The sequence below is a fragment of the Gambusia affinis genome, linkage group LG07, assembly GCF_019740435.1.
Source record: "Gambusia affinis linkage group LG07, SWU_Gaff_1.0, whole genome shotgun sequence".
NCBI classification, from domain to species: Eukaryota; Metazoa; Chordata; class Actinopteri; order Cyprinodontiformes; family Poeciliidae; genus Gambusia; species Gambusia affinis.
Window position 1 is genome coordinate 24,338,707 of NC_057874.1, and position 25,667 is coordinate 24,364,373.

Genomic DNA, 25,667 nt, shown 5'->3' on the forward strand with positions numbered 1-25,667 from the left:
ACAAAAACGTATAGGAAAGAGGTTGACCCTACATGTATCTTATTCTGTAAATTCCTGTGATTGCAGCTATCACACAAGGGATATCTAGTGTAAATATTTTAAATTATAACAAACACATGCTTAAAGGAAAAGGTCATTAAATTATATGTAAAAAAAGAAAAACATGCATAAAACATAATGCTTAAAAATAAAACATGCATTTTTCCCAATTATTTCACCAGATAGTGGATACATATAGATATACAGTTCAACATTTTTTAAGTTAAAACTTTTTGACATCTGAAATGTGACTGTGATGTGACAAACTCGTTTAACTTCATCACATAAAAGCACATTTCCCAAATGCAAGAATTTTCCGAACATGGGCTATTTACTTAAATTGAAGGGATGATTATAAATTAATGAAGAAGACCGGGGATGAGTGACATTTAAATGTGGCACTGCAGATGTCAGAGGTTCCAAACACGAGCTTAGGGAGTCAAGTTTATGCCTTATTAATTAGAGTGCCAAGTTAACAAGTTCGTTCCACAGTTTCATGTGCACATTTACTGGAGTCACACACTGTTTAAAAACTCTGAAGGGCCAATACAGCATATTGGAATTCAGAAGAGATGTGCATGCAATAACAAATGGAATTATAGCTATAGTTATGTGTGATTTTGTGCAGAGGGGTACCACATAACACCCTCAACCGCTTTCACCAGTGCTGTAACAGTAACATTTACTTAGACAGTTGTTAATAATGAATTTGCTGCTGTTTACCATTGCCAGAGTTACTCTCCGTCACAACCAGCATTTTCAACAAGCTGACAATGTGTTTGTGTTGTTGGCTGGATGTTCTTGCCATGTGATCTTAAACTATAAAATGTAACATCTCACTTTGCAGGACAGAAGGTGACCTACACATTTTTCATTCACAACAAACATTTATAGATTTTACATCCAAGCACAGTTTTAACACTAATGATGCTTTTCATTACAACTCAACTGTCAGTCCATTTGGCCCTTTTGGGTAACCTTGTTTTAGACAGTGGCTCTGTGGAGAGTGTAGATGTCTTGCAATTAAAAATTGTGGGTTTGATTCCAGTTTTCTTCTCTGTCACACATTGGTGTGGTAGTTTGAATGGTGTAAAACATAAAATCTAGATATGTTTTCCTGTGTGGTTTAATATATACTGATTTTGAGTTTTCTGTTGCCTGCATGAGAATAATGCATTATACTACAATAACAGTTGATAATGCTAAGTCAGAAAATGTACAATTCATAACATACTTTAACGTGTGCAAAACTGACAGCTTACTCATATCTTACATTATTGAAGCTAAAAGCTGTGGCTCCCTCTCAGTTAAACCAGAATGGAAAGTAGCTACAAATATATTGCAACTTTATTTGTGCAACAGTCATAGTGTTAGTCTGATTGCCCCTGAACACAGAGAGAAAGAGAGAACTTTAGAAATGGTTTCTTGTTCTATGTAATGGAGACTCTTTCAACTGCCTCTTGCTGCTGGCTTTGACTTTGCCCATGAGCATATTCTCTTGTGTTCTTTGTTATTGGGACTGAATGAGTGTGAAAGAAAAACAGGCTCACAACTTGACTTACAATCATAGTTTTGCTATTTCTGTTGAGCCACAAGGGCCCTCTCTCTTTGTGCTGTTTTCTGTCTGTGTTTTTGCTCTGTTCATATGAAGACCAACACTGGTAGATTTGTTAACTTTGTTAAACCAGTAATTTTGCTTTGCAGCATTTTGCCATGTTATCTTTATAAATATGTCCCCGCCAACTCTTTGTCCCTGCTCTGTCATGTTTTACCTCAATAAAAACAGGATATGTTTAGATACCTCTGCTGAAAATGCCATTGGTAATATAACTTAAGGCTATGAAAAGAAAATCAACTAAATAGTTCACAGACATCTATCCAATAGCCATTTGTACCTACCATACATTATTAAATAACATCAGATTCTTATTTTTTTCTGCCTCAGCCAGCTATCTCACTTTACTTACAGCAGAACAACAGGTGCCATGGGTTATATTTACTAAAGGACAATACATAAGCAAGCACTATTTATCTTTGGAAATGTAATTCAAGCCTAAATCTCAGAGTATGCTCCTACAAGAGCCACCAAACATTAAAGCAACTTATTAACCAGAATTTTTATTTAATGTGTGAGAAAGTAGATGATTTTTTTCTAGTTTATGGCCATCTGGACCGGTTATACTTTTCTTTAAATGGTAAATGACCTGCTCTTGCATAGCAGTTCATTTAGTCCAGAGGATTCTAAAGTGCTTTCCACTCCATTCAGACATTCATGCACACACTCGCATGCGGATGATGGTAAATTAAATTGTAGCCACTGAAGCCATGTGACAGCAACAAGGCCCCCTTACACCAGCACCACCAGGCATGCTGATCACCACCAGCAAGGAAGTCTGGCAACCGAGGACAAAACAACTGAGACACAGTTACAGGGCAAACTCCTACCACCGTTGCCATATTGATAAGGCAAAAGTCACTGCATCTTCCAAACACAAATATCCTGAAATGACTACATTTAAGCAGCTGTGCTGAAGTTGCATGTAACTAATGTAACTAGTTTTCAAAATCCCAGTTTTTTTTTTCTTTTGTTTCTTAATATATGACTCTTGGATGCCCATGACCTTGTAGCAGATTTATTGCTATTTTTTTTCCATTGTCCATGTTTGGTAAATTTTGGCCACTGCAAACCAGGAACATCCCACAAGAATTTGAGTTTTGGGGATTCTCTGATCCTGTCACATAACCATCACCGTGTGGCCCTTGTCAAACTTACAAATCCTTACAATTTCCCATAAGTTTTGCAAAATTTTCACTTCCTGTCTTTATAATTTCTAAATTGTGCAATGATGAGCAGAAAATCAGTGTTATGTACTTTAAGTATTAGTGGTCCTTATGTTTTGCATGATCAATGAAAAACATAAGGAAAGAATAGTTTCAACTTCAACTTAATTATTCCATTTATTTGTGTACTATGTATAATATCCCCAAACTTTGCTGAAGTCTCCCAGCTACTGGGTGCAAACAAGCTTTCACTTTTTAGCTAAGGACATCTGCAACTGCAGAGATTTGTACACAGCTTCTTGATTATAATAAACTGCAATATTGGGACATGCACAAATAAATTCCTAAAATAAAATTCTGTTTGAGGGAATAGTAGAAGAAAAGAATTGCAGTATTGAAGAAAGACAGATTTACTGAATGACAGTAGAATAAAATAAAACCTAATGAATGGGTTAAAAAAACATCAATTAAAGATACCAATAAAGAGAACAATTAGAAAGAAATATGAATGCAATGATGCATGCCTGTTTATGTAATTATTTAACAAAAAATGAAAGTTCTGATTGTCAGATTTATAGTCATAACAGCCATGCAATTAAATTAGAGCAGTTGTCAATTAACAGCTTATTCACAGCATTATTTTAAACCAGAGTCGAATTGACACGGTTCTAAAAGGTTGTGTTTTTGTTTCCACGCTGAGAAGGCATGCTTCAATGCCCTGCTGATTATAGGAGGGTTATTTAAAGTGTTGCGCCCCGGCTGACTGGACCAGAACCATTTCTCTGACCTTATTTTGCCATTTCTGAAATACATTTAACAAAGCCTTTGCACAGTTAGATACCAACTTCAAGTTAGGTCTGTCAGCAAAATGAAGCTGCAGTCTTCTGTTACATCAGTCACACAGTTAAAAGGCAATGGAACTGGATTTGCTCAATATTCCTGAAACCACATGAGATGTATTATATTTCACCCTCTGAATGGGGAAAATGGTACCCATATTTTACCAGCAGGAGTCCAACTATTTTACTGAAGTGTGCTAATCTATTTGGATATTTTTACTTTACGTTTTCTTCATGGTGTAACAGTTTGCAAAAATAACCTCCTATGTTGTCTCTTCCTACAGTAAACCTTAACAGCATTTTACATTTTGTAGCTTAAATGATTATTTTAGGCTACAATATGTGATTACCTGAACACAGAAGTAATTATTTGTAAAGATGACTTATAACCTAAATGACTCATGGAAAATGATCAAGTTTAGAAACAGTTGGATTTATATCTATTTTTTTAGATCTACAATTAACATTGAATATGTTAAGACGATATTTAAATAACTGTATTGCCTAATTACTTTGGCATTTATTTCCTGTACCTAAATGCTTTTGAGGTCCTGTTTTCAACATGCAATGGGCCAAAGACATAGCCATACATAAAAAGTTAGCAACCACTTGCAACTAAACACAATTTCGAGGAACCAATTACAGGATGTTCATGTTTTTACAAGAACTATGGGCGGAAGCTGAAGAACAAAAACATGCAAAGAGAGAACATGAATATTCCTTGCAGAATGGGCTGGAATATAATGCCAGGATCTTGACATTGTAAGTCATCAGTGCTTTAAGTACTGCGTTAACATACAGAAATGTTCATATTGATGACAACACATGAAGAAATTGGGAATCAAAATTAATATCAGAAACTCTTAAAATATTCATGCCAAATGTATGAAAAAATAAGCCAGTAGATGTTTGTTTAGTCTGATATTGCTTAAGTTTAAAGTAGAATAAAAAGCATGTTGCTCTACCTGAAGGAGATCTAATTTTGTGCAAAGAAATGTAAGGACCAAACAGAAAAGAAAGTTGGAAACAATCACACAGTTTTGTTATCAGGTAGGCATGAAAACATAAGTGTTGGGAATCTTCACCAGATCAACTGTGGACATTTGAATGTAAAAAAGGAAGAAGACTCCATCTTTACTGATTTAGTTTCTAATAAAATACTTTGGAATGGCTCCATAGAGTAATTCAATGCAAAAAAAAAACATCTACGCATAGGATAGCAGAGTGGAACAGTTGTTCACACCTCATAGCAAAAAGGTCACGAGTTTGCATTATTTTTTTAGTTTGATTATTCCTCCCCTGCATGTGCTGATTCTCTATGGGCACACAAGTTTCCTCCCAAAATCCAGAAACCTCTGAGTGTATGTGCAGGGTTGTGGTCCAGAAACAAACTGTCAGTCTATTCTGGGGGTACCCTGGTCTTTTCCATTGGATGCTGATGACGCATTGCTCATTCTTTGAACTTTAACCTTTTGCGAAAAAGTACTACAAAAAAAATTCATTGAGGTTTTACACAGGAACTTTGATTTTTAACTACAGGTAGGCTTGCTTGATTACATATCAAACAAATATAATAAATGTGGTCAACTCAAAATTGCACCCATTATGGGTTGTTGCATGGAGTAGTGGTAAAGTGAGAACGTCATTGTAGGAGTCTATTAGTTCGTAATGCAGCCTCTCCTGCATCTCTTCCTTTTGTCTCTCTCTTCCCATCTACTATGTGAAACACTGAATAAAGTCCACTAGTGCTACAAAATCTTTAACAAAGAAACTGCAGGTATTTGCAACGCTTACTCAATAAATATATTTCCAGTATTGCATTACAGTCAAAATCTAAAATGCCCAATTAGCCATTGGAGGGATATGCATAATTAGTTGGTCCAGCAAGCAAATATGCAGTAGGTAATTTAGTTTGTAAGCTTTGAGTCATTTTAGATATAAATCTGTATCCATCAGTTTTGGAGGTTAATAACTAGGAATGTTTACCTCCTCATACTGAATTTCTTTCAGTCTGAAAAACTTCCGCCTCCCATTCCTTGCTGCAAATCTTAACTGTGTAAAAGCTGTAGTTCCTACACTTAATTTGTCGTTGCCTACTGGCACATTATTTATTGCCAAAAATGTTTGAAATTGTTTGCATGGCTCTAGAGAAAGTGAAAGGGTGTTGCATTTCTCAGAGGCAAGAGAGTAGCTTATAAAATGTCTGTGAGAGAAAATTATGAATACAACTACTATTTCAGGTGTACTAGGTGGAATTGAAAAGGACCTGGAACTCTTAACTAAAGGTATTCATTCAATTCAGGTGGCAAAAAAATACTCTTGTTTAGGTTTTTGCTCTTTGATGTTTTATGTTTTCTTCATGTGTTTTATCAGACATGTCATGTTGGGGGTTTTTCTGTTTTGATTTATACCCGAGTTGTTCCAGAGTGGAGATAAACTTACAGAGGTAATAATAAAATGATTCAAAATTCAGAAAATGCTGTGGGGTTTTTAGGATATGAATGAATGAATAAATCTAGGAGCTTTTACAGATATTCATAGTTATGTGTATGCCATCTGTCTCATTGTAGCTTGGCACAAAGTGAGTCTGTCTTTTGTAAATTATGAGCCACCGACTTCTCTTTTTGTAACTCTTCCCTAAATTGTGTTGCACAATTTGAGAGTCTCACTGACATCTGGGGACCTTTTATACGGAACATTTATAATTTGCAACCAGATGAATAATTACAAAGGATGGTAAAACTGACCTTTGCCTGAGAACAAATGTAATTACTTAAAAAATGCAAGCTCTTTGAGTGTATATGCCTTTTTTAAACAGCAAGATACAGCTGGGATTTGTATTGTAGACCACATCATTTTTCTGAATTGGAAGTCTCTGCTTTAAAATTTTTGTTTAGCTGAAACAAAAATTCCCCAAAACTCTTTAAGGTACATGAAAGAATCATTTTCCAATTGACATACATCCCTTTGTATTTAAGCTTAATTTAAAAAGATCGGAATGCAACAATCCTTATTGTGCTATACAATGATTTTTTTCTTCTTCTGACAAAGCTGGAGTTGTTTGTCAAATCTTTTACCAGTAGGATTCCACAAGAAATGACAAAGCAGGTTTTTTTCCCCTCTAGTTCAATGATCCTTTGATACAAAAAGAGAGAAAAGAAATCACTCTATATCCATATGCGGTTCATGTTTCAAGTTATTTTACTTATTTATTTTTTTTTTTACATTTTTTCCTTTTGGATGACATTTGGAAATTAGATATGCAGTAAATACTTAACATAACACTTCAATGGAATTTACCAAGGTGTCACCGAGTTATTTGACTTCAATGCAATTTAACCTCATTCTATGTTTTGCAGACATTCTGAACAGATATAGTATGAGCTTTAAACTATGTGCATTTTTTCTGGCTATTTAATACAAAAGTCAAAGAGAAAGCATATTTTTAGCTTGCACAAAGATACTTATGCATACATATCTTCATATGATCACTCAATATTTTAAATGTGTGAAGCGATGCATTCACTGGGAAACCACACAGATAAAAGATGTGGAAAGACCAAACTCCAGGTTGAATCGAGACAATTTCAAGCGGTAATCAGAGGAATCTGGTCATCCTAATTATTCCAAGCTGTATGGGAAACTGGCGAGGCACTTGAGGCAAACTGTAATCAAGACCTCAGGCAGCAGGGTGAAGTGATGAAGAGGCTCTTTACATCTGCAGTTAATATGAAGGCATGAAATTGCAAATTCATGACCCCCAAATGCAGTGTGCTGCAGCCATGAGGTCAGTCTTTTTCTATCTCCTAGCCCACTCTTGTTGAGAGAAATCATGAGCAATTCTCTCCCATAGGAATATTTGGAACTAAATAATCATTTGAAGAATCCGAAGCGGCAGTTGTCTAGCAGCCTTGCACCATTGTTTAACCTGCCTCGAACAAGGGCCACAACATGTAAATCAAATAAGTGACTGTGGCTCTATACTCATATCCTTTTCTCCATGTTTTCCTCCATTTACATAAAGTGTGACTGTGCAGGCATAAAACAGAGCACACACATAGACTTCCAACAAGTAGATTTTGTCATTGCCATTGTTTCCTAACCTCTAAATTCAGGTCAATTAAAAATGTCTATCACTCTTGTCAGTCTGGCAATTAAAGGTGTACTTGAAACAAAACATAACATATCTTGAAGCAAAAGCTTGAGATTTAATTGAGATGGTATGCACTTCCGTTGAGTGTGAAACAACTGAAGTAGAAAATTGAACCGGTGGTTGCTGTTATGTGACAGCATGTGCTGCAGTGGGATGTGATGACAAATTCAGTGAACTGAAGTTTGTGTTCAAAGATTTGTCAAAAAATAGATGTTTTCAGACGCTTTATGAAAGGATACATAAGATTCCTTTCATCACCCTCCAATATTAAATCAGACTTAATTTTCCCAGTTAAAGTCAGGTAGAATTCAAAAACTATTTCCATTTGCTAAAACCTAAAATAATGAGTGAAAACGTTGTAGATTTTTTTAATACACATTCTTCAAAGTTAGAAGTATACATACATGGACATTACCATGCCTTTTCCCTTTATCAAATTGGAAAAGCCCAAATGATTATGTTAAGGATTTGGAAAGTTAATTAGTTAGTTCAGACAGGGGACAGATCTGTTTTGCTGTGTTTTGGTTTGAAATGTACAAGTCAAGCACTGGCAAAAACCCTCCCCACAAAAAAAAAAAAAAAACATAAGAGAGAGTGTTATTATCCCTGGGGAGATAAGTAATGTACAGCCACAGCCTGAAAGGCCACTCAACAAGGAAGAAGCAATAATAGTAAAGCATCATGAAAAGTGAGAAGGAAATTCATAAATACACTCACGAACAAAGACCTTAATATTTGGAGAGACATGTTGTGGTTTGATTAGAAAATAATTTGTTTGACCAAATGACTATTAAATTAGAGCAATTGTTCTTAACTCCCGTGGTCCGGGACCACTGCTCTGCATGTTTCAGGTGTTTTCCTTCTGCCACACACCTGACTTCAATAAGTAGGTGATTAACAGGCTTCTGTGGCACTTGATGGTATTCAGAGGTCATGCAATCATTTGAATCAGGTGTTCTGAAACAGACAAATCTAAGCCTTCCAGGGTGGTTGTCCCTGAGAATTGGAATTGCGAAACACTGACTTAGAGGAAAAAGAGGGAAGTGTGCAAGTCTGACAACACTATTCTTACTGAAGTATGCAGGTCGCAGTCTAACATTGGTGGGTGATTGTGTTTTGCTGCAAGAGGGACTGGTCCACTTCACAGTTGGCAACATGAGGAAAAGCCAGTATGTGAAAATATTGAAGCAACGTCTCAAAAAATGCTGTGAAGTTAAATCTTCGGACAAATGGGTCTCATAAATGGAGAATGACCATAAGAATACTGCTAGATGGCTTAAGGATAAAGTTAATATGTTACTGTAGCCATCACAAAGCCTTTATCTCAGCAGTGAAACTTTGTGAGCAAAAACAAGGTGTGTGAGAGAAAGGGAGCCCACTTATCTAATCAGTTACACCTGGTTTCCCAGGGGAAATGGGACAAAAGTCTCAAGCATATGGAAAGATAATATTTGTCCCAGGTCATAAAGCGTAAAAGCCGATTTTCTCAAAAACAAACCAAATATATGTAAACTTCAAAAATACATAATGCTATGTTATTGTGATTGCATTACATCAGGAGAAGTATATGTCTTTTAATATATATAGGTGATCTTGTTTCAGCTGCATATGCATGCAGTTCAGATTTCTGAACATTACTAGATATATGAGTAGCAAATTTACTAGTTTTTATAAAATATGTCAAAAGACCAGCCTTTTTGAAATGTTACAGTGCAATGCTTTTGCAATGAAAAGTTTTGAGGGATGAGGAGAAAACAGGATTTTTTTTGTGGGTCATTGATAGGTCAGGATCACTGGGATTCTAGTCATCAGATCTAGTTTAAAAAGGCACCATCAGAGTTCAATTTATTTTGAAAATAAAAGTCCTTTTCAAACCTTACACAAATCTATTACTTTCTCTGATGAGAATCAGAACCAATGTGTCCATGAATAATCTAAGATTAGATATGAAATATTTCAACATGTAACCATCAAATAACATTTGATACTAATTATATATCTGCACTTGCATCACATAGTGGTACATCATGAAGTTCAGGATCCATTTATGTCTTCCTTTTAAGGCCAATATTGAAACATTTATTTTGAATCATCTTGTGATAGTTTACTATAAAAGAACAGGAACTTAGTCAGTTATGCAAACTGATTTTTCAGCAATTACTTTATGAAAGCTTGCGTATGAAAATTCATTTTCTTCTATATTACAGCACTGTATATATGTTTTATTTTTATCTTCTGATTTGAACCACCATCTTACTGAATGTAGTTACCTCTGAAGTAGAAGAAAAGCAAAGCGATAATATAAATTAAACACATGCCAAGGTACACTGTAGGTAAGAGAAGTGCTGAGATCAGCAGGGTTAGCTTAGCCCTTAGAGAAAGCAGCTCTGTAGATTTTAGATTGTTGTGAGGAAGAGTGTTAATGCCATCCATGATTTTTGTTTTACCCAGAAAATATTGGCAGTTGGCAATGGTTACAATGTTCAGAACGAATGTGTGTAGTGATACAACTTTTCAGTGGGTATATCCCTCCTTGCTTACCCAAAAGCATACCCATATTACCCATATTAAATATAGACACAATGTGTTAACTGCAACCCTTGGCTCTTTGAAAAAAATACCATTGATTAGAGTCATTGGCCTTTTTGTAATGCAATATTCATTTCTTTGGCTATGGTATAAATTTACATACATTCTTTTGATTTACACTTAAGTAAATCAAATTATTTTTATGAAATATTCAAATGCTGTCATTCCTCATTCATTTCAAACATATGGGCCAGTGCATTTGATACTGTAAAAGTATTTGTCCCATACAGATTTCTTTTTGCCTTTTAGTCACTTTCAGCATTTCAGATCAAAACTTGTCCTAGTTAATACTAAAATGAGTCCTCTTATGATCGTCTTTCAGCTGCATGTAATACACAGTGAGTCAGTGCATCTAAAAGGTTTCAATAAAAATTGGAAATCTAGAATGATAAAATATGTTGTTTAAGAACATCAAACTACAGTACACCTATGTACACAGATGTCACAATTCCTTCATAGGAGCAAACTTCGACAATGGTACTTAGTTCATATTTCATGACAAAATCTTTTTTTTTTCAATGGACTTTTAAATATTCATATGAAACCCTTTATAAAAATCAATTATTTTCTAACATTTCTAGGAAAACATTTACAATAGACTATTTTTAATGCAAGTTTCAAAAATAAGTTTAAACATGTCAAGGTAAAAAAAGTCATTCTGCACTATATTTTGAGTTTTGCAAATGGAAACTGTAATCCATGGACACCCATTTATCTTGGTCATAAATGCCCCATCAAGAGCCCTTACATGTCAGCTTGAAATATGAATTTGACTCCCTGTCCCTGAATGCTGTGTGCAGTATATTGACATTTGTGGTGCTTGCGGCCATCTGGCTGAAGGCTTGTGATGTAGATTTTTTTCAAAGACTTCTTTGGGGATGGTTCATATAGTCAAGGGATAAGAAGAATATGATAGATATTGTACTATTACAATAGTCTGTCTTTGGCATCATATTATTTTTTTTTTGTTTGTGTCTTTTACCTATTTGGTGAATTGTATCACTGTATCACCAAACTTCACAGAAATACTGATCAAAAATTTGATACTGGGGGATCTTATAGGTGACTCCATGTCAATCTCAGGTGAATTACCAGGCTGCTACATGGAGCCTGGGTAAAGCTGCAAAGGGCTAAAGAGGCCAAATTGTGGCAGATTGCAAACCTAAACCCTTGCCCTTAAGCAGGAACAAAAGGATGGACTTTAGGAATTAGGGTGCCAGTCACAGCATAGTGATCCTGGGATTGGTATAGGGTGAGTCCCATCTGCCTCAGTCTGCTATTTTGAAGAAACAAAGAGAAGCTCTTTTTTTCTCATCTCAACCAAGCTTTCAACCAGTGTTGGCAAAATGCTCTTTCCAGTCCCCCTTGTCCTCATTATAAACACAAAGCTGTAAGTCCAAGATTGTTTCTACCCTTAGAGAATGTCAGCCTGGGAGAATCACAAAACCCACAGGCAGCAGTGACATATTATATTTCCAGTAATAATGGGACATAAGTGAAATAAAGCACAATTGTGCCCATACTCTAGTGTATTTAACATGACCACATTCTTTACTAACAACTTTGTGAGACCCAGAGATGATTTTATGTGGCTGCTTCCAGACAGTATTCTATATTGATTGCCCACCCATATCTAACTGCACAGTTAGGCATAAATTAAAGCACCAATGTGCTGAGAAGATTGTGGAATCTTATTTTTCACTCTTCAACATCCACTAACCAGTCTAACCACACGGCAATGTGGCTGCATTTTCAACAACAGTGGCATGATTAATGGGTTTTAGGACTGGGAAACTTGTTCCGTATGACACCAGCTTTTCTCTGTGTGTCATCCCTTTTCTCCTCCTGACATCTACCAGAGTCTCGCTCTCTTTCCAGCCATCTACACCACTGGCTGGTTGGCTGGGCCGAAGGATCTGATATGAGCTGACAGCACAGTAATAACCCATGCAAATTGACTGGGTGGGGTGTGAACACAAATGCTAAAAGCACAAAAGTAATGTGATTTAAAAAGCATCTTTGAGCTTCAATCCTCACATGCTGTTGCAGTTGGGGAATAGATGTTTTGAGAGTAGCAGACTCAGGTATAGGGAACTCATACAATGCATTTCAGCTTGACTCCCACAACCCCCTGAGAGTAGTAAACTTTGATTGTTTTTCCAGCCTGCTGTCTCTCTTCACTTCAGCCACAGCCTATAGAACTGTGTGACTTGTCAAAATAAGGAATGAGAAGTTAGCAATTCTGTTATGATTCACTAGGCTTTAGAGAATGTGAAATGAATGGTCTTTTCCCCACCTTCACACATTCATGTACATGAATTTCAAAAGAGTTGTTTCTAATGCATGTACATCTCAGTGCAAATAAAGCAGCATATGGCCATGTAAAATTGTATATCTGTATTCTGTTCATACATTTTACATTGCAAATTCCTTGCCTAGGAGCCTGTAACTGTGTTACTCAGTCTCTAACACACACATCTGGTATCTACTCACACTTGCCTCAAATGCATGTTGACACTCCCATAATACATAACTTGCATAAAAAAATGTGTTGCAGTACAAGTTATTAGACTTTGCAATGGTAGCACAATTATAAGGCAGGTCTGGACTCCAAACAAGAGTGCAATGTACTAAATACTCTGTGTAACAAGAGTGCAATGTACTAAATACTCTGTGTAACAAGAGTGCAATGTACTAAATACTCTGCATACCTTCACATATACATTCTTGTCCTTATGGCTACTGGTGTGTATTTCCAGCTGTCATTGGGCAAGAGGGTAGGTACACCCTGGACTGATTGCCAGTCCATCACTGGACCACCCAGAGACAGAGACAAGCATGACAAATAATTACCCACATACACTTAGTAAAGACCAGTTAACCTAACGGTCATGTTTTTCAAGTGTGGAAGGAAACCAAAACACCTGGAGAGAATTCTTGCATCCACAAGGAGGATATTCAGGCAGAAAGACCCAATGGGATATGTAATATACAAGGAGAGTAAAATAGTAACTTTTGAAACTTTATTAATGTTTTGAACTGAAGAGTCATTTAGATTCATCGGAAGCCATACATATGTAGTTTCACTTTTATCTTTTCATTTTAATTCTTCTGCCTTTATTACAATATTCATTTCGAAAGTTTGAAATGAATATCTTTTACATTGTAATGACAATGTGTAAAGTTAATGCAATACTTCAGTGAAATACAAAGAATGCTGTTATGTAACTGACATATGAATATGATGAGAAAAGGTTGATTATTTCTTGAGGAACAATGCTGTGTGCTTTCAGATAAGTCACACATGAAATGCTAATATGCAATGAATGTTAAAGCAGCAACATACTATCGACGTCATTTTTAACTCTTACTACGACCAGGGATCGGGATGGGCTGGGGCAACAGCCTTGTTCAAGTTCTACACTCTCATTCATACATACCCATTCATTAAATTAGGACATTATTGAAAAGTTCATTTAATTCATTAACTTCATCTGTAAGTGAAACAAATTATACAGATTATTATACACAGAATAATGTTTTCAAGCTTTTATTTCTGGTAATTATGATAATTTTCCACTTGTGGCTATTGAAAACCAAATATGTAGAAGGAGAATATTACATCGGACATATCCTACAACTTTTAGATTTATTCGTTCTTCTGCACACCTGAATGAAATTAATGGCTCATAACCAGGCATGTGTAGAGCTTAATGGCTGCTGATGAGGGGATTCATCCATTTGATTCAGTTTTGTTGGAGAACGGTTGCATCTTAAAGGTGTGGATCCGCTCCCTAACTGGACTTCAGCATCCCTGCATCAGACAAATAAAAAATAATTTTCATATATGAATGTGGGCTCACTAAAAAGTGTGTTTAATACCTGTTAATGGTTATTTTGAAATGGTACTTTTAACCTAATAAACAAGACTCATTGGAGCACATTCTAATTTGTTCAATATAACTGTACTTCAAACATTTTGATATTGAGAATACTAATTAGCAATGTGTTCAAACTTTCAATTAAAGCTGAAGAATATCTTTTAGGTTTTCTAGCACATGTAGATTAAATTTGAGTTTTATATTTCTTAAAAAGTATAGAGGTTTCTTTGAGGCATTGAACAGATTTCCTCACTTATCCATTAGCAGGTTTTTTATTTTCCTTCTCACATTCTCTGTGAAAATTACCAGCATAATAGTGCTTAGAGACTTAGAACAAAAACAGGTGTTAGTAAACAAGAGACAGACCAAGAAAAAATTGACGTGAACATCAGTGTTGCTACTAGGACTGATGGAAATAACTGATGTTTTCAACACTATTCTGAGATTTTCAAACCAGACTCTCCTCTGCACAACTATGCCTTCAAATCCTGTCCATTAACATCACAAAACAGATACATGGCTGGGGTGCAACCCAGTTGGAGTCTTCACACTGGGAATATATGCTTGAGTTTTTGCTGATAATGTGGACACAGCTCTTGTTTTGGCTATAAAAGAAGCCCTTTCTTTTCCTCTACAAAACAGTTGTACGTTGTCATTATTGCCCAGGAAGGTTGAGAAGTGTGTTTCATCAATAGTTTGAAAAATCTTTCTTTTTTTTTTCTTAAAAATAAAATAAGAAAGAGTGCCTCTATCTGTGTTACTCTCTACACTAGATAGAGAGTAAGAATGTTTTCTCACAAACCACACCAAAAAATAGGCAAACAAATGTAAGTTATCTTTTAAACATGATGTAATTCAATGTCCTTTTCATAAAAGGGGAGGAACTAGGAGAAAAAAAGTAGAATAAATACATTAATGGAACACATATATTAAAAGAAAATTGCAGCATTTGAGTAGTATGTAAAAAAAATATATTAAAACTGAAAAGCAGATGGTTGAAAATAAACTGATCTTTATAGGAATATTGAAGTTGATGTTCTGTGTTGATTTTAAGCAAGTCGATGATTTCTGCTCATTCCAAGCTTTTAGGGAGTCAGATCTAGAACTGAGCAACATATCAGCTGAGGATACATGATCCGGTGTAGTTCTGGTCCCTGGAGCTATAGTGAGCAGTGGACCTAAGGAGGTCCAGGCAGACAGGGGGAGCATTTATTGCCCAGAATGGTGCCTTGAGGAACCTGTGACCTTTTACTTGCTCATATCTGTAACTGCTAAATGGCACAAACAACTCCTGGTCTGACAAATAAGATCCCATTTTCTTGTCTTGGATTTCGATTACTATGCAATGTAGTTTTGAAAAACCTGATTGTAACACTCTGGAGAGATTTATTTATTTAAAAAAAAAGACATAATCTAAATCAGTTTCATTGGTCAAGAGTGTGTACAACAACAAGGAATTTGATTTTGGTCACACTCGTTCACAGCATTTAAAAGTAAAGAGAAGAATATGTACATATCTGTATCAACACCCAACATATTTTAAAGGGAGGTTAGAATAGGTCAAATATGCCTGTTTTGTTAAACAGTGAAAAAGCTGCCTACTCAGGCTGTTGGGTCAGACAGACAATTTTGTGAAGAATTTGTCTCTGTGGTGGTTTTCAATAGGTCTATGCAGCACTGACCTGAAGGTAAAAATGTTCACAGCTTATGTTGAGGATGTGTGGGGTCTGCAGAGGTGTTAGCTGTCCTTTTCCTGACCATACAGCTGTATAAGTTGTGGACAGAGAAACTCTCAGCCCTAAGGATGGTCTCTACAGACCTGAACGTTTGTTTCAGTTCTGCCTTGTTCTGTTTTGTGTATAAGCCAAACCACACAGTGATGGAGGAATGTAGTACTGCCTGAATAAGAAGTGTAGAAGATGACCAGCTGCTCCCGTGAAAGATTGTATTTGTTGAGTTGCTGCTGGAAATATAGTTTCCGCTGGTCATAGGTCAGCTCAGGTCTGAGAAATGCTGGCTCCTAGGAACCAGAAGTGATGCACTGTAGCCATGTTCATTTTCAGTCATGTGACATGAATTTCATGTGCCAACTTCAGGAATTTCAATGATGGGCTGAGGTGCAGTCATTTGTCAAATTATTTTTGATAAACAGCCTTTTCTAGGATCTTTTGTTCAAAGTGTTAGGTTAGCTATGGGGCGTAATTATTTATGGACGCATTTAATTTAGACTTTTTAATGAAAGTTATTTAAAATATAATTATTTATTCACTTATAAAAAATGTAGACTTACAAAGAAGAGTAACCAGCTGAAACTGCAAAGCAATTCAAAACAAAGAGCTTAACAAGAAAACCAAAAACTAAAATAAAAAAAAAATTATAGGCTAGATTTAGCATTGATCAAACACAGTAGCTGCAACACTCAGAAATAACCTCCAGATTTGTTGGGGTTTGTGGCAGTGAAGGGTAACAGAAAAAAGATTAAATTGATATTTATAAAGATATAGACTGGTGAAAGTAAATCAGTGGAGTGACCCTCTCTTTTTTGTCACTTTCCCCCTCCTCATACCTACATGAAGATTAGGGTTAGTTTGACTGTGTTTTTTTTCTCCAGTCTGTATGAGGTCTAAATCAGCATAAGCTGTTGCATCAAACTGCATCCTTCTTAATTGAAAAACTGAAATATTTATGTGTTGTTTTCAAATTAGTCTTAAAGTGTGACCATCTTAGTAAATCCAGTTCTATTCGAAAGCGGAGCTGAATCTCTAACTAGTGGAGAGGAGAGATCTGCTGTCTAATGAAGTATGAAAAGCTTAGAATTCATCGTCACAGCCAACCATCTTAATCCTGTACAGGCCTGTTGTGTTTGCAAATAGCATGCTACACACAGTAGGTCTCAGTATTAATCATGTCAAATGTTATACCAGGGCTTATTGCTGTCTCAGGCTTAGTTTCCCATTAGGTGGCCCCCTCCCATGGCCTGAATTCAACACAGCACCCTGATTAATGTGCAGCTTTCCTCAACTAGCTTGACAGGCGAGTGCAGTTATTTATCTCAGCATCAATATTTATCAGTTAAATAAAAATGATTAACTTATAATGTCTTGTTTTAGTGTATAAAATGCTACATGTTTATACAAAACCTTCATGTTTTAAATTTATAAACAGTAATACTGTCTAAATAACTTCCATCATGGTTTGCCAATTGCACTAAGGGACAATGTTGAGTGCACATTTGCTGGAGTATCTAGGAAGGAAACTTCTCCAAATAGAATTGAGAAAATTGATATTGTTTCACATTGTTTATCACTGTATATGCATTTGATGTATTGGCCTAACTTGACTCTGCTAGATGAACTGCAATATGCATAACCTCAGTGTTAAATTCTTAAGCATGACAACTCAGAAGCAGACCACTGACAGCTAATCATCTGCCACGATGAAGCAGGCTTGTCAGTAGGCTAATGGAGTGTTCTAAGGTTAATTTACAACCATATGAGTTCTATCAATAAGCAATTAAGAGATGTGGAAACACAGAGGCACCCAGGCCAGCAGCTGAATCCCGTTGTAAACCCCCTACCTTCTTTAAATCAATTAATTGCTTTGGCATGTCTGTTTAAAAGTGTTAGATAGATTTACTCATAAAACGGTCACATTAAAAAGGCACCAATCCCTCTATGACCTTCTTTTGTCAGCATCTCTGCCTTAAAGCATGACACTTGTATTCATAAATCGTAACTTCAAAAGATATCCTTATCTCACCTCATGACTGCCTTACTATACAGTAGGTTACATGAATTCCTACTGTGATCAGAGCTTGGGCCTTTTGTAGTAAGAAAAAATTCACACCTAAATCTCAAGTGAAATAATATCCCAGAAAAGTACAAAAGTGTTCTGAGCAGAGGATCAAAGCCTTTTGAAGCACAGTGAAAACATACATCTCCATTTTATACTTTGAGATCTTCCTTTAAATTTTAGTGATCTAAATGAATATTTATCCATTTTTTGCCATAACCATTTTTATTCTTGATTCTAATGAATAGAGCCCTTTGAGATTTCAATTGGAAATATAAATGGCTTCATAAATAAAATTTATTATTATTAAATGAATCCATGTCTTAAATTTAACCAAAAACTGTCTCAAACTGTTACAATGTTAAAATGCTGAACTGCTTGTTTAAAATTTAATCTATTTTGTGGTAAGTGAAGCACTGTTGCGTAGGGGTTGAACCACTTAGTCGACTAGTCGACTAGTCGACTCTAGGACGTCTCGCGAGTTTTTACATTTCATGTCGACTAGTCGCAGTCATGTGATTGCCGGTGGTGACAGCCTGTGCTGATTGACAGCACAGTAGGCTATACGTCACAAGACACAAGAAAAATAAGTTAATACATTAGTTTAAATGATATGTAGATGGATGCATATTTGTAGTTTTAAAAGGAGTGTTTTTAAAAGGAGATGGAGTTGCAGCTGCAGTCAACTACAACTCTACGAGCCCCTTCCCCTAAGGATGTCACTTAGCCGGCTCGCGAGTGTCTTTGTCACGACGATCTAACTAATACATTATGATGTTATGTTGCTGATTAAATAAAGATCTGTGGTAATGCCATCTAAAAGATGTGCGTTTCCTTTTGAATGTTGGTTTCCCAGCAACTTATTATTTATCATAAACTATCCCGATGTTTTGTTGTTTCACTTGTTGCTGTTCTGTGTAAATGCCGTATTTTTCCGTGAAAATCATGTACGTTACTCCAAAGCTCTGCGTCTTGCGTTGCTATGACGTCACAACGACTAGTCAACTCGACATCGACTTTTATCATGTTGACGTTAACTAGAAAATATCTTAAATCGTTCAATCTGCTGAGCGCATCGGGCGGAGAGAAGCAGGTGGTTTCGTTGAATTCAGCTGTAACCAAACGGGATCCGTTCATAACAAGTTTGGCTTGTGATGTTCCAAAAGCACCATGTAGTCAGTGTGATAATTTGACTCCTATAGTAACTATCCAGAGATCATCAGCATCAGCCGGTGTTTAGAAAAAAAAAGTCAGACCCGACTTTGTGCAACAAACTTTTCCCCGCTGCTCACGAAGAATGATCTGTTTATTGCTCTTTTAATTCTCCATAATAGACTTAGTAAAAGTGTGTGTGTGTGGAAATAAATATTTGCCGTGAAAAAAGCTAATAAAGCCTCCAAGTAGTTGTGAAGGGTTTTTGCGCTTACGTCACTATGACGTCACCGCGACAAGTCGACATCGACTCGACTATTATCATGATGTAGTCGACCTTAAAAAATATGTAGTCGTTCAACCCCTACTGTTGCGATTGTGTAGTTTAACATCAAAATCTCAATCAGCCGATTTAATTAAAACAAAGACAAACAGGCATTTTATTCTGGATGACAAATGTTCTGTGTTTATGGAAAATTAAGAAAAGCATATAGTTTGAAGCCTAATTGTAGAGTTCCTATGCAGATATTGAACCAAGCCTAACAAAAACTGATATAAATATGTTTCTAAAATTTATCCTAAAGAAAATACAACCCTCCTCAGTTCTGCACAATCCACCGTCAAACTTATTAAGAGCCACTGTGAAGCACCCAGGAAGCCACATGATGCTCCAGAGCTGCAGGTTACAAACTTCTGCTGTAGAAGTTAACACTGGTGTGTCCATGTTGTTTTTTTTTTTGTTGTTGTTTTTTTTTAATCAATGTGACATACGTTTTTAAATTGTTGTTTTACCAAGATTTCCCTCTGTCCTTCACAGCTCCTCCAAACAACATATCAGTGCTGGCTGAAAACACTCCAGCCCCCTTCAGTCGATACCAAGCTCAGAATTTTACTCTTGTCTGCACAGCAAAAGGAGGAAAACCAGCCCCATCGGTGAGTTCAAGATATGTTTTTTTTGTTGTTTTTATTTTTTATTTTATTTTATTTTTTTTACAGAAAAATAAAACCTTTAATTCACCTGTTATTTTTTTTTTATTGGCAGCCTTTGTTTTTTTCATGGAAAAATGTTAGACTCAATGGTTTCATGGTGTGTAAGGAAAGAAAGGTTCCAAAAGCAAAATTCAAAGGCTGAAGTGAACTCAAAGCCTTAGAACTCTTCTATTAGTCCCACACACAGAACAAAACTAAAACCACTTAAGAGCAAGTTATCTATAAAGGCAAGGCCACCTAAGACCGCAGATGATCAAGCAGGAGCAGAACAATAATAAACTCACAATGGTAGCGCAAAGAGCAAAGGATTCAGGAGATAATACTTCCTTAAGCGCTGATGACAAATGTGCACCAGGTGACCGGCAATCAATTACAGAGTCTGTGCGTGAGGGGAGGGTAGAAAGAAGGACAATTTAAGGGGATTGACAAAGGGAATAATGACACAAGGCCGAATAGTAGCACAAAAACTTGAAGCCTCAATGAATCCATGCAAGAGTGCACATTACCATGGTAACCTTTTGATCTCAGTACCTCCCACACATCTTCAAAGATTTTCTTTTCTTTTTTCTAAACAATGCTAATTTCATTAGTAATGATCACATTCAGTAGAGTTAATGTAATGTGGTTGCATGGTCGTGACTAAATGTAAAGTGATCATAAACAACACTCTTGCACTTAAATTTTAAGAATCAGACTGTGCAGTTTTATGGTGCTACATGTATCCCATCATGTGCCAGTTTTTTCCCCTCAACATTCTGGAGAACAAGAAAATGCCTTACAAAAATGCTACATATTTGGTGGTATATGAGCTTATGGACACTGCATGAGAGCATCCATTTGCTATTCATTCTCAACAGACCATTAATCATTGTCCACGGGTATATGGTAATGGACTGCATACTCTGAGCACACCTATCTGTTGCAATTATGAGCCCAGTAAGAGGTGAACGCAAGGTGAAAATGATTTCCGGTACTTCCTGTTTGATGCCATGATGAGTGAGGTTCTCCCCTGTTGTGATCTCATGCAGAGTCTTAAGCCATGTAAGCTTAGAACTGCTGGATCTGTCTTTTTTAAAAGATAATGGAGACAAAGATGTCTGACAGCTTACAGCTGGTCAGCAAGCAAGAACTGTCACTGTGTCATTGAATAAGTTACACTGTTATTAATTAGCTTTGTCGTTCACACTGCAAGCTAATGAGTGAGTTGAGAAAACATTAAAATAAAGAACCTGGTTGCTCAATCCACAATTACTCTGTCAGATTGCAGAAAATACGTATATAAAACAATAAAAGTTTCAGAAAAAAAAGATCCAGGTTTCACTAAAGCTTTAACTGAAGAAAAAAAACCTGAAGATATAAAACATCATTGCCTCAAGTAACATTACTTTGTTACTTGAGACAATGAACACATATCTTATTTGGATTTAACCATGATAAGCCAGAAACCAACAATTGTACACTAGAGGTTTTAATAGATTATAAATGTAAAGACTTTGCTAGCTATAAGTAAGGTTAAAAATATAATAATATATGAATAATGTAAGAAAAAATAGCCTCCAAGTCAAAAATGAGAAAGTAATTTAAAGTGCATTACCACTAAAACAAATCAACTGTTGACCCAGAAAAGCACCAGGCTTCAATGGACTGTAATTCAGAAAGTCAATCCCAAAATCTCTTCAGACAGACTAGTTAAATGTTTTACCTAATTTCACCATAGCAAAGGATCATAATGCTGGTCAAAATTTTGAAAGTGACATGACTGTTAATTAGCTACAGAACCACAAATCCCTCTTGGTGTAAGAAACACTCTTCAGCTTTTCCCTTTTCTTTCCAAACATCCCAGATGACTAAGGGCAAATGTCAAACTCAAGACTGCACATCAGCAGTCCCCAACCCAATGGGCAATGTGAGCAATTCAGGTTTTGATATGCATAAGAAGAAACAAGTAGACTGCTTAAAATGCAGGCATATTCACTGGAATGTTGAGGCTAGATGGAAATGCACACAGAATAGAAATGCATACATGGTAAGTAAAATTGGCTTTAATTTAAAAAAAAAATCCATGTATATAAACTGAAATAGATAATTATGTGGGATTTCTTACCATAACAATTATGGGGGCAATGTGTTGTTGTAGAGATGCACCTGCATTCAGGTTGAAGTATAAACAACAGGAAACATCAAAGCAAGCATCCTTACTGCAGAAAAAAAAAATCTAAGTTTGAACCTCTGAATGTATCCTATATCCTCACATTTGTCAATTTTTATTTATAGGTTGGCTTTTTCAATGCTATTTTGGTCACTGAAGAATTTAAGAACACCAGCTAAATAAAAGAAAGACAAATAAAAAAACACTGAAAAACCATACCTTTTACACCAGCATAGCACTTTTCAAAAGTTTAAAACTAAAACGATATGTTTCATTCATACACTGTAGACATCGATTTTTTTCTAATGTAAACATAACAAATCAAGAAAAGACTCAGATGTAACAGCAGCCATTCCTCTCTCACAAAGAGAGTAAAATTAGTTGGGACAAGTGAAAACACCTGTCAGCAAATATCACGAGAAGAAAAACTCATTGAATATTTCTAGTTCTCCTTTAGCATAGAAAGAAAAAAACAAGTAAAAAATCTATGAGAGAAAAAAAATCCTCAATATATCTTCCTGAGAGTGTTTGGACAAACATTATTTTGCCTCCTCTTCATAGCTTTAAGTCAGATGATTAGATTTCTGTTAGCTTTAGAGTAATGCAAGATGCAGTGTAGTACTGAAAATACAAAAACAAATGCATAAGGTAGCCTTGTAAGAAAGGGAATCCTAACAAAACAATAGAATTTTTGGTGCAGCCTTGGAAGTTTATAATCACCAATCTATTGAGAAGAAAAACAGAACAAGTATGTATGTATATATGTATATATATATATACATACATACTTGTTCCTGTGTTCTCCCTTCCACTAGAAGACTGTCCTTATTTTACCTGCAGCTAAACTTTTTCAGATCCTAACTGATCTGATCTGTCACTGTGTCATTAGAAATGCTACAAAATGCCATGGAAACTTGGTAGGATGTAGCAGTGTGAGAAATACTCAAGATGCATAAAAAATGTTTGTCTGGACATTTTCTCAGTTACAGCTCACAGATTTACCTCACAGCAGGAAATATTCTGCTGGAGATGCAGTCTCACAGGTTGAAATGTAACTGAAAGGTTCAGGCAGACTGTCTTGAGAGCATAGAAAGCAGTAAAAAAAAAAAAAAGTGTGGCGAAACTGGTGAATGTTCTTTCTTTGTGTTGATTTTAATACTGTGTGTATTTGAACTTTTCGACAACATCAGGGAGTGAGTGGAAAGCCAGGTCAGCAAAAATCAGAATGTATCAGCAAGTTACCACAATTCACATTAACAGTAAATGCTACAGAAAACTAGCTGCTATGTTCAAACAATGCCTTAACATGGATCTTCAAAATGTATTATTTGTCATTTGGGTTGGAAAAATCTATGCAAGACAGTTTGAAGTGAATGATGCTGACATACTGTCACACTTCTCTTCCACAGGAGACTAAAGGATCTGCTTCCCATTCTGACTTTTACAAATGATAGAAAGTAACCAGGGAACCTGCAGTCTGAGAGTGTGCTGTTGTAAACCTATAACACAATCATAGTTCTGCTATATCACAGCTTGGTTATCAAGATAGAGAGTTTTAAATTTAACAGGCAGCCAATATAGACAAAGTGAAATGTCACTTTTAAAAAAAAAAATTTATTAGGTTGCTTTAGTTAAGCAGAAGGCTTGTAGGCTCATCTTTTTCATTCTTTTTTAAGTAATAGTTTACAATAGTCCAGCCTTGAAGTCCCATATACACTGATTTGTTTTCAGCGTCATTGCTGAGCATGAATGCTGCTGAAAACTTTGTCAATATTCTGGAGGTGAAATAAATAAATAAATAAATCCTAGAAATTTGTTCTAATCAAAGTTAGGCATGGCTATCAGTAGTTTATTTACATATTAGTGACGTAGGCGTAAAACAACTCATGCTGAAAGGAGCTCAAAATAGACTGAACTCACCAGGTGAAATTTTACGAGAATTATGTTGTACAAAAAAAATTAAGAACATGTTGTGTATGGCTCATAGATCTATTCCACCTTGTTCAAGGAAGCTTAATAGGTCCCCTCCAAGTCATCTTGATTGAGAAAAGGGTTTAAGTACTGGTTTATTACAGCACCCTTAAAAGCCTCTGGTAAATATCCATTTACTAGGGATAGATGAATCACATCCAAAATAGAAATGGTAATCAAAGGAATCACTTTCGTAAATAATTTGGTTGGAATTGGGTTTAAGTTGAAGGCAAGATGAAGCTAATGTTTTAAAAATTCAGAAAGCTTCACTGAAAAAAAACAAGGTTTTATGCTTACCTCATGTGCTCCCTCATTTTCTTAAGGCCTCTTGAGGGGAGGATGTCAATGATTCTATTTTTTATAGAATTAATTTTATTTGTAAAGAATCCCATAAAGTCTTGACTCCTGAGAGCAGAGTGGCTCAGTAGATGCACTTTTAAAATATGCAAACAGCTTTGACTTAAACCAGCAAGCCAGTCTCCCTGGGTCGTATTTCCTTCTTTTCAATGGGGATACATCTAATGCAACATGCAATGAAGTAGTAACGCTGTTAACAAGAACATTAGTTTTTGATGTGGTGTGAATTTGGTTATTGTCCTGCACTGTGTTGTTCTGTGTTACTGAGGAAAAATAAAATGGAACAGATAACTTAAAGGTTGTTACAGCATTGTCTGATAAAGATCTATGATAATGCAATTTTCTTTCAGGGCCAGTGCACTTGGTTAGATTAAAAAGTTTTTGTAAATAAACGTATTAAAAGTTAAAAAAAAGATTCTTTGAAAAAAAATTGTTATTTGTTCACACTTAATGACAAATCAACCCAAGGTTCCAGGTTATGAAAACAAACCTGTTTTCATAACCTGAAACCTTGGGTTATCTCTCTTTAAAGACAAAACATCTGCACGTCTGCAGATGTTTTGTCTTTAAAGAGAGATAATTCTTACTAAACCAGATTTTATTGTTTTATTATGTTACATAATATACTTATTTTATAATATAAAATAAGTATATTATATACTTATTTAATACTTATTTATTTAGTATATTTAATAAGTATTAAATATACTTATTAAATCAGTTTATTTAGTATATACTTATACTTAGGATTTAGGATTTGCTTCTAATGGATCCTTTTAGGAGCAAATCCTGTTAGGTTATCTAATTTGGATTGTCAACAGAACTCTCAACATTTTACCAGCCCATTGACTTGGTGGTGCAATATGTGCGTAACAGTATAGAAGCAGCAGGAAGGTGCATTAAACTATGACTCTGCTTCCCAGTATGGACAGGCAGTAGACTTCCTTCTGCTGACAAGCTTTAAGAAAATCTTT

General features: G+C 35.7%; 1 protein-coding gene across 2 annotated transcripts in view; it reads left to right on the forward strand.

The window, feature by feature from the left end:
• igsf21a (immunoglobin superfamily, member 21a) overlaps positions 1-25,667 on the forward strand; it is a 181,802-nt gene that overhangs the window by 122,151 nt on the left and 33,984 nt on the right. For both annotated transcript variants that reach the window (XM_044121503.1, XM_044121504.1), the window contains one exon: positions 20,044-20,159. In XM_044121503.1, coding sequence (XP_043977438.1) covers positions 20,044-20,159 — 116 coding nt within the window. The remainder of the gene's footprint in view (positions 1-20,043; positions 20,160-25,667) is intronic.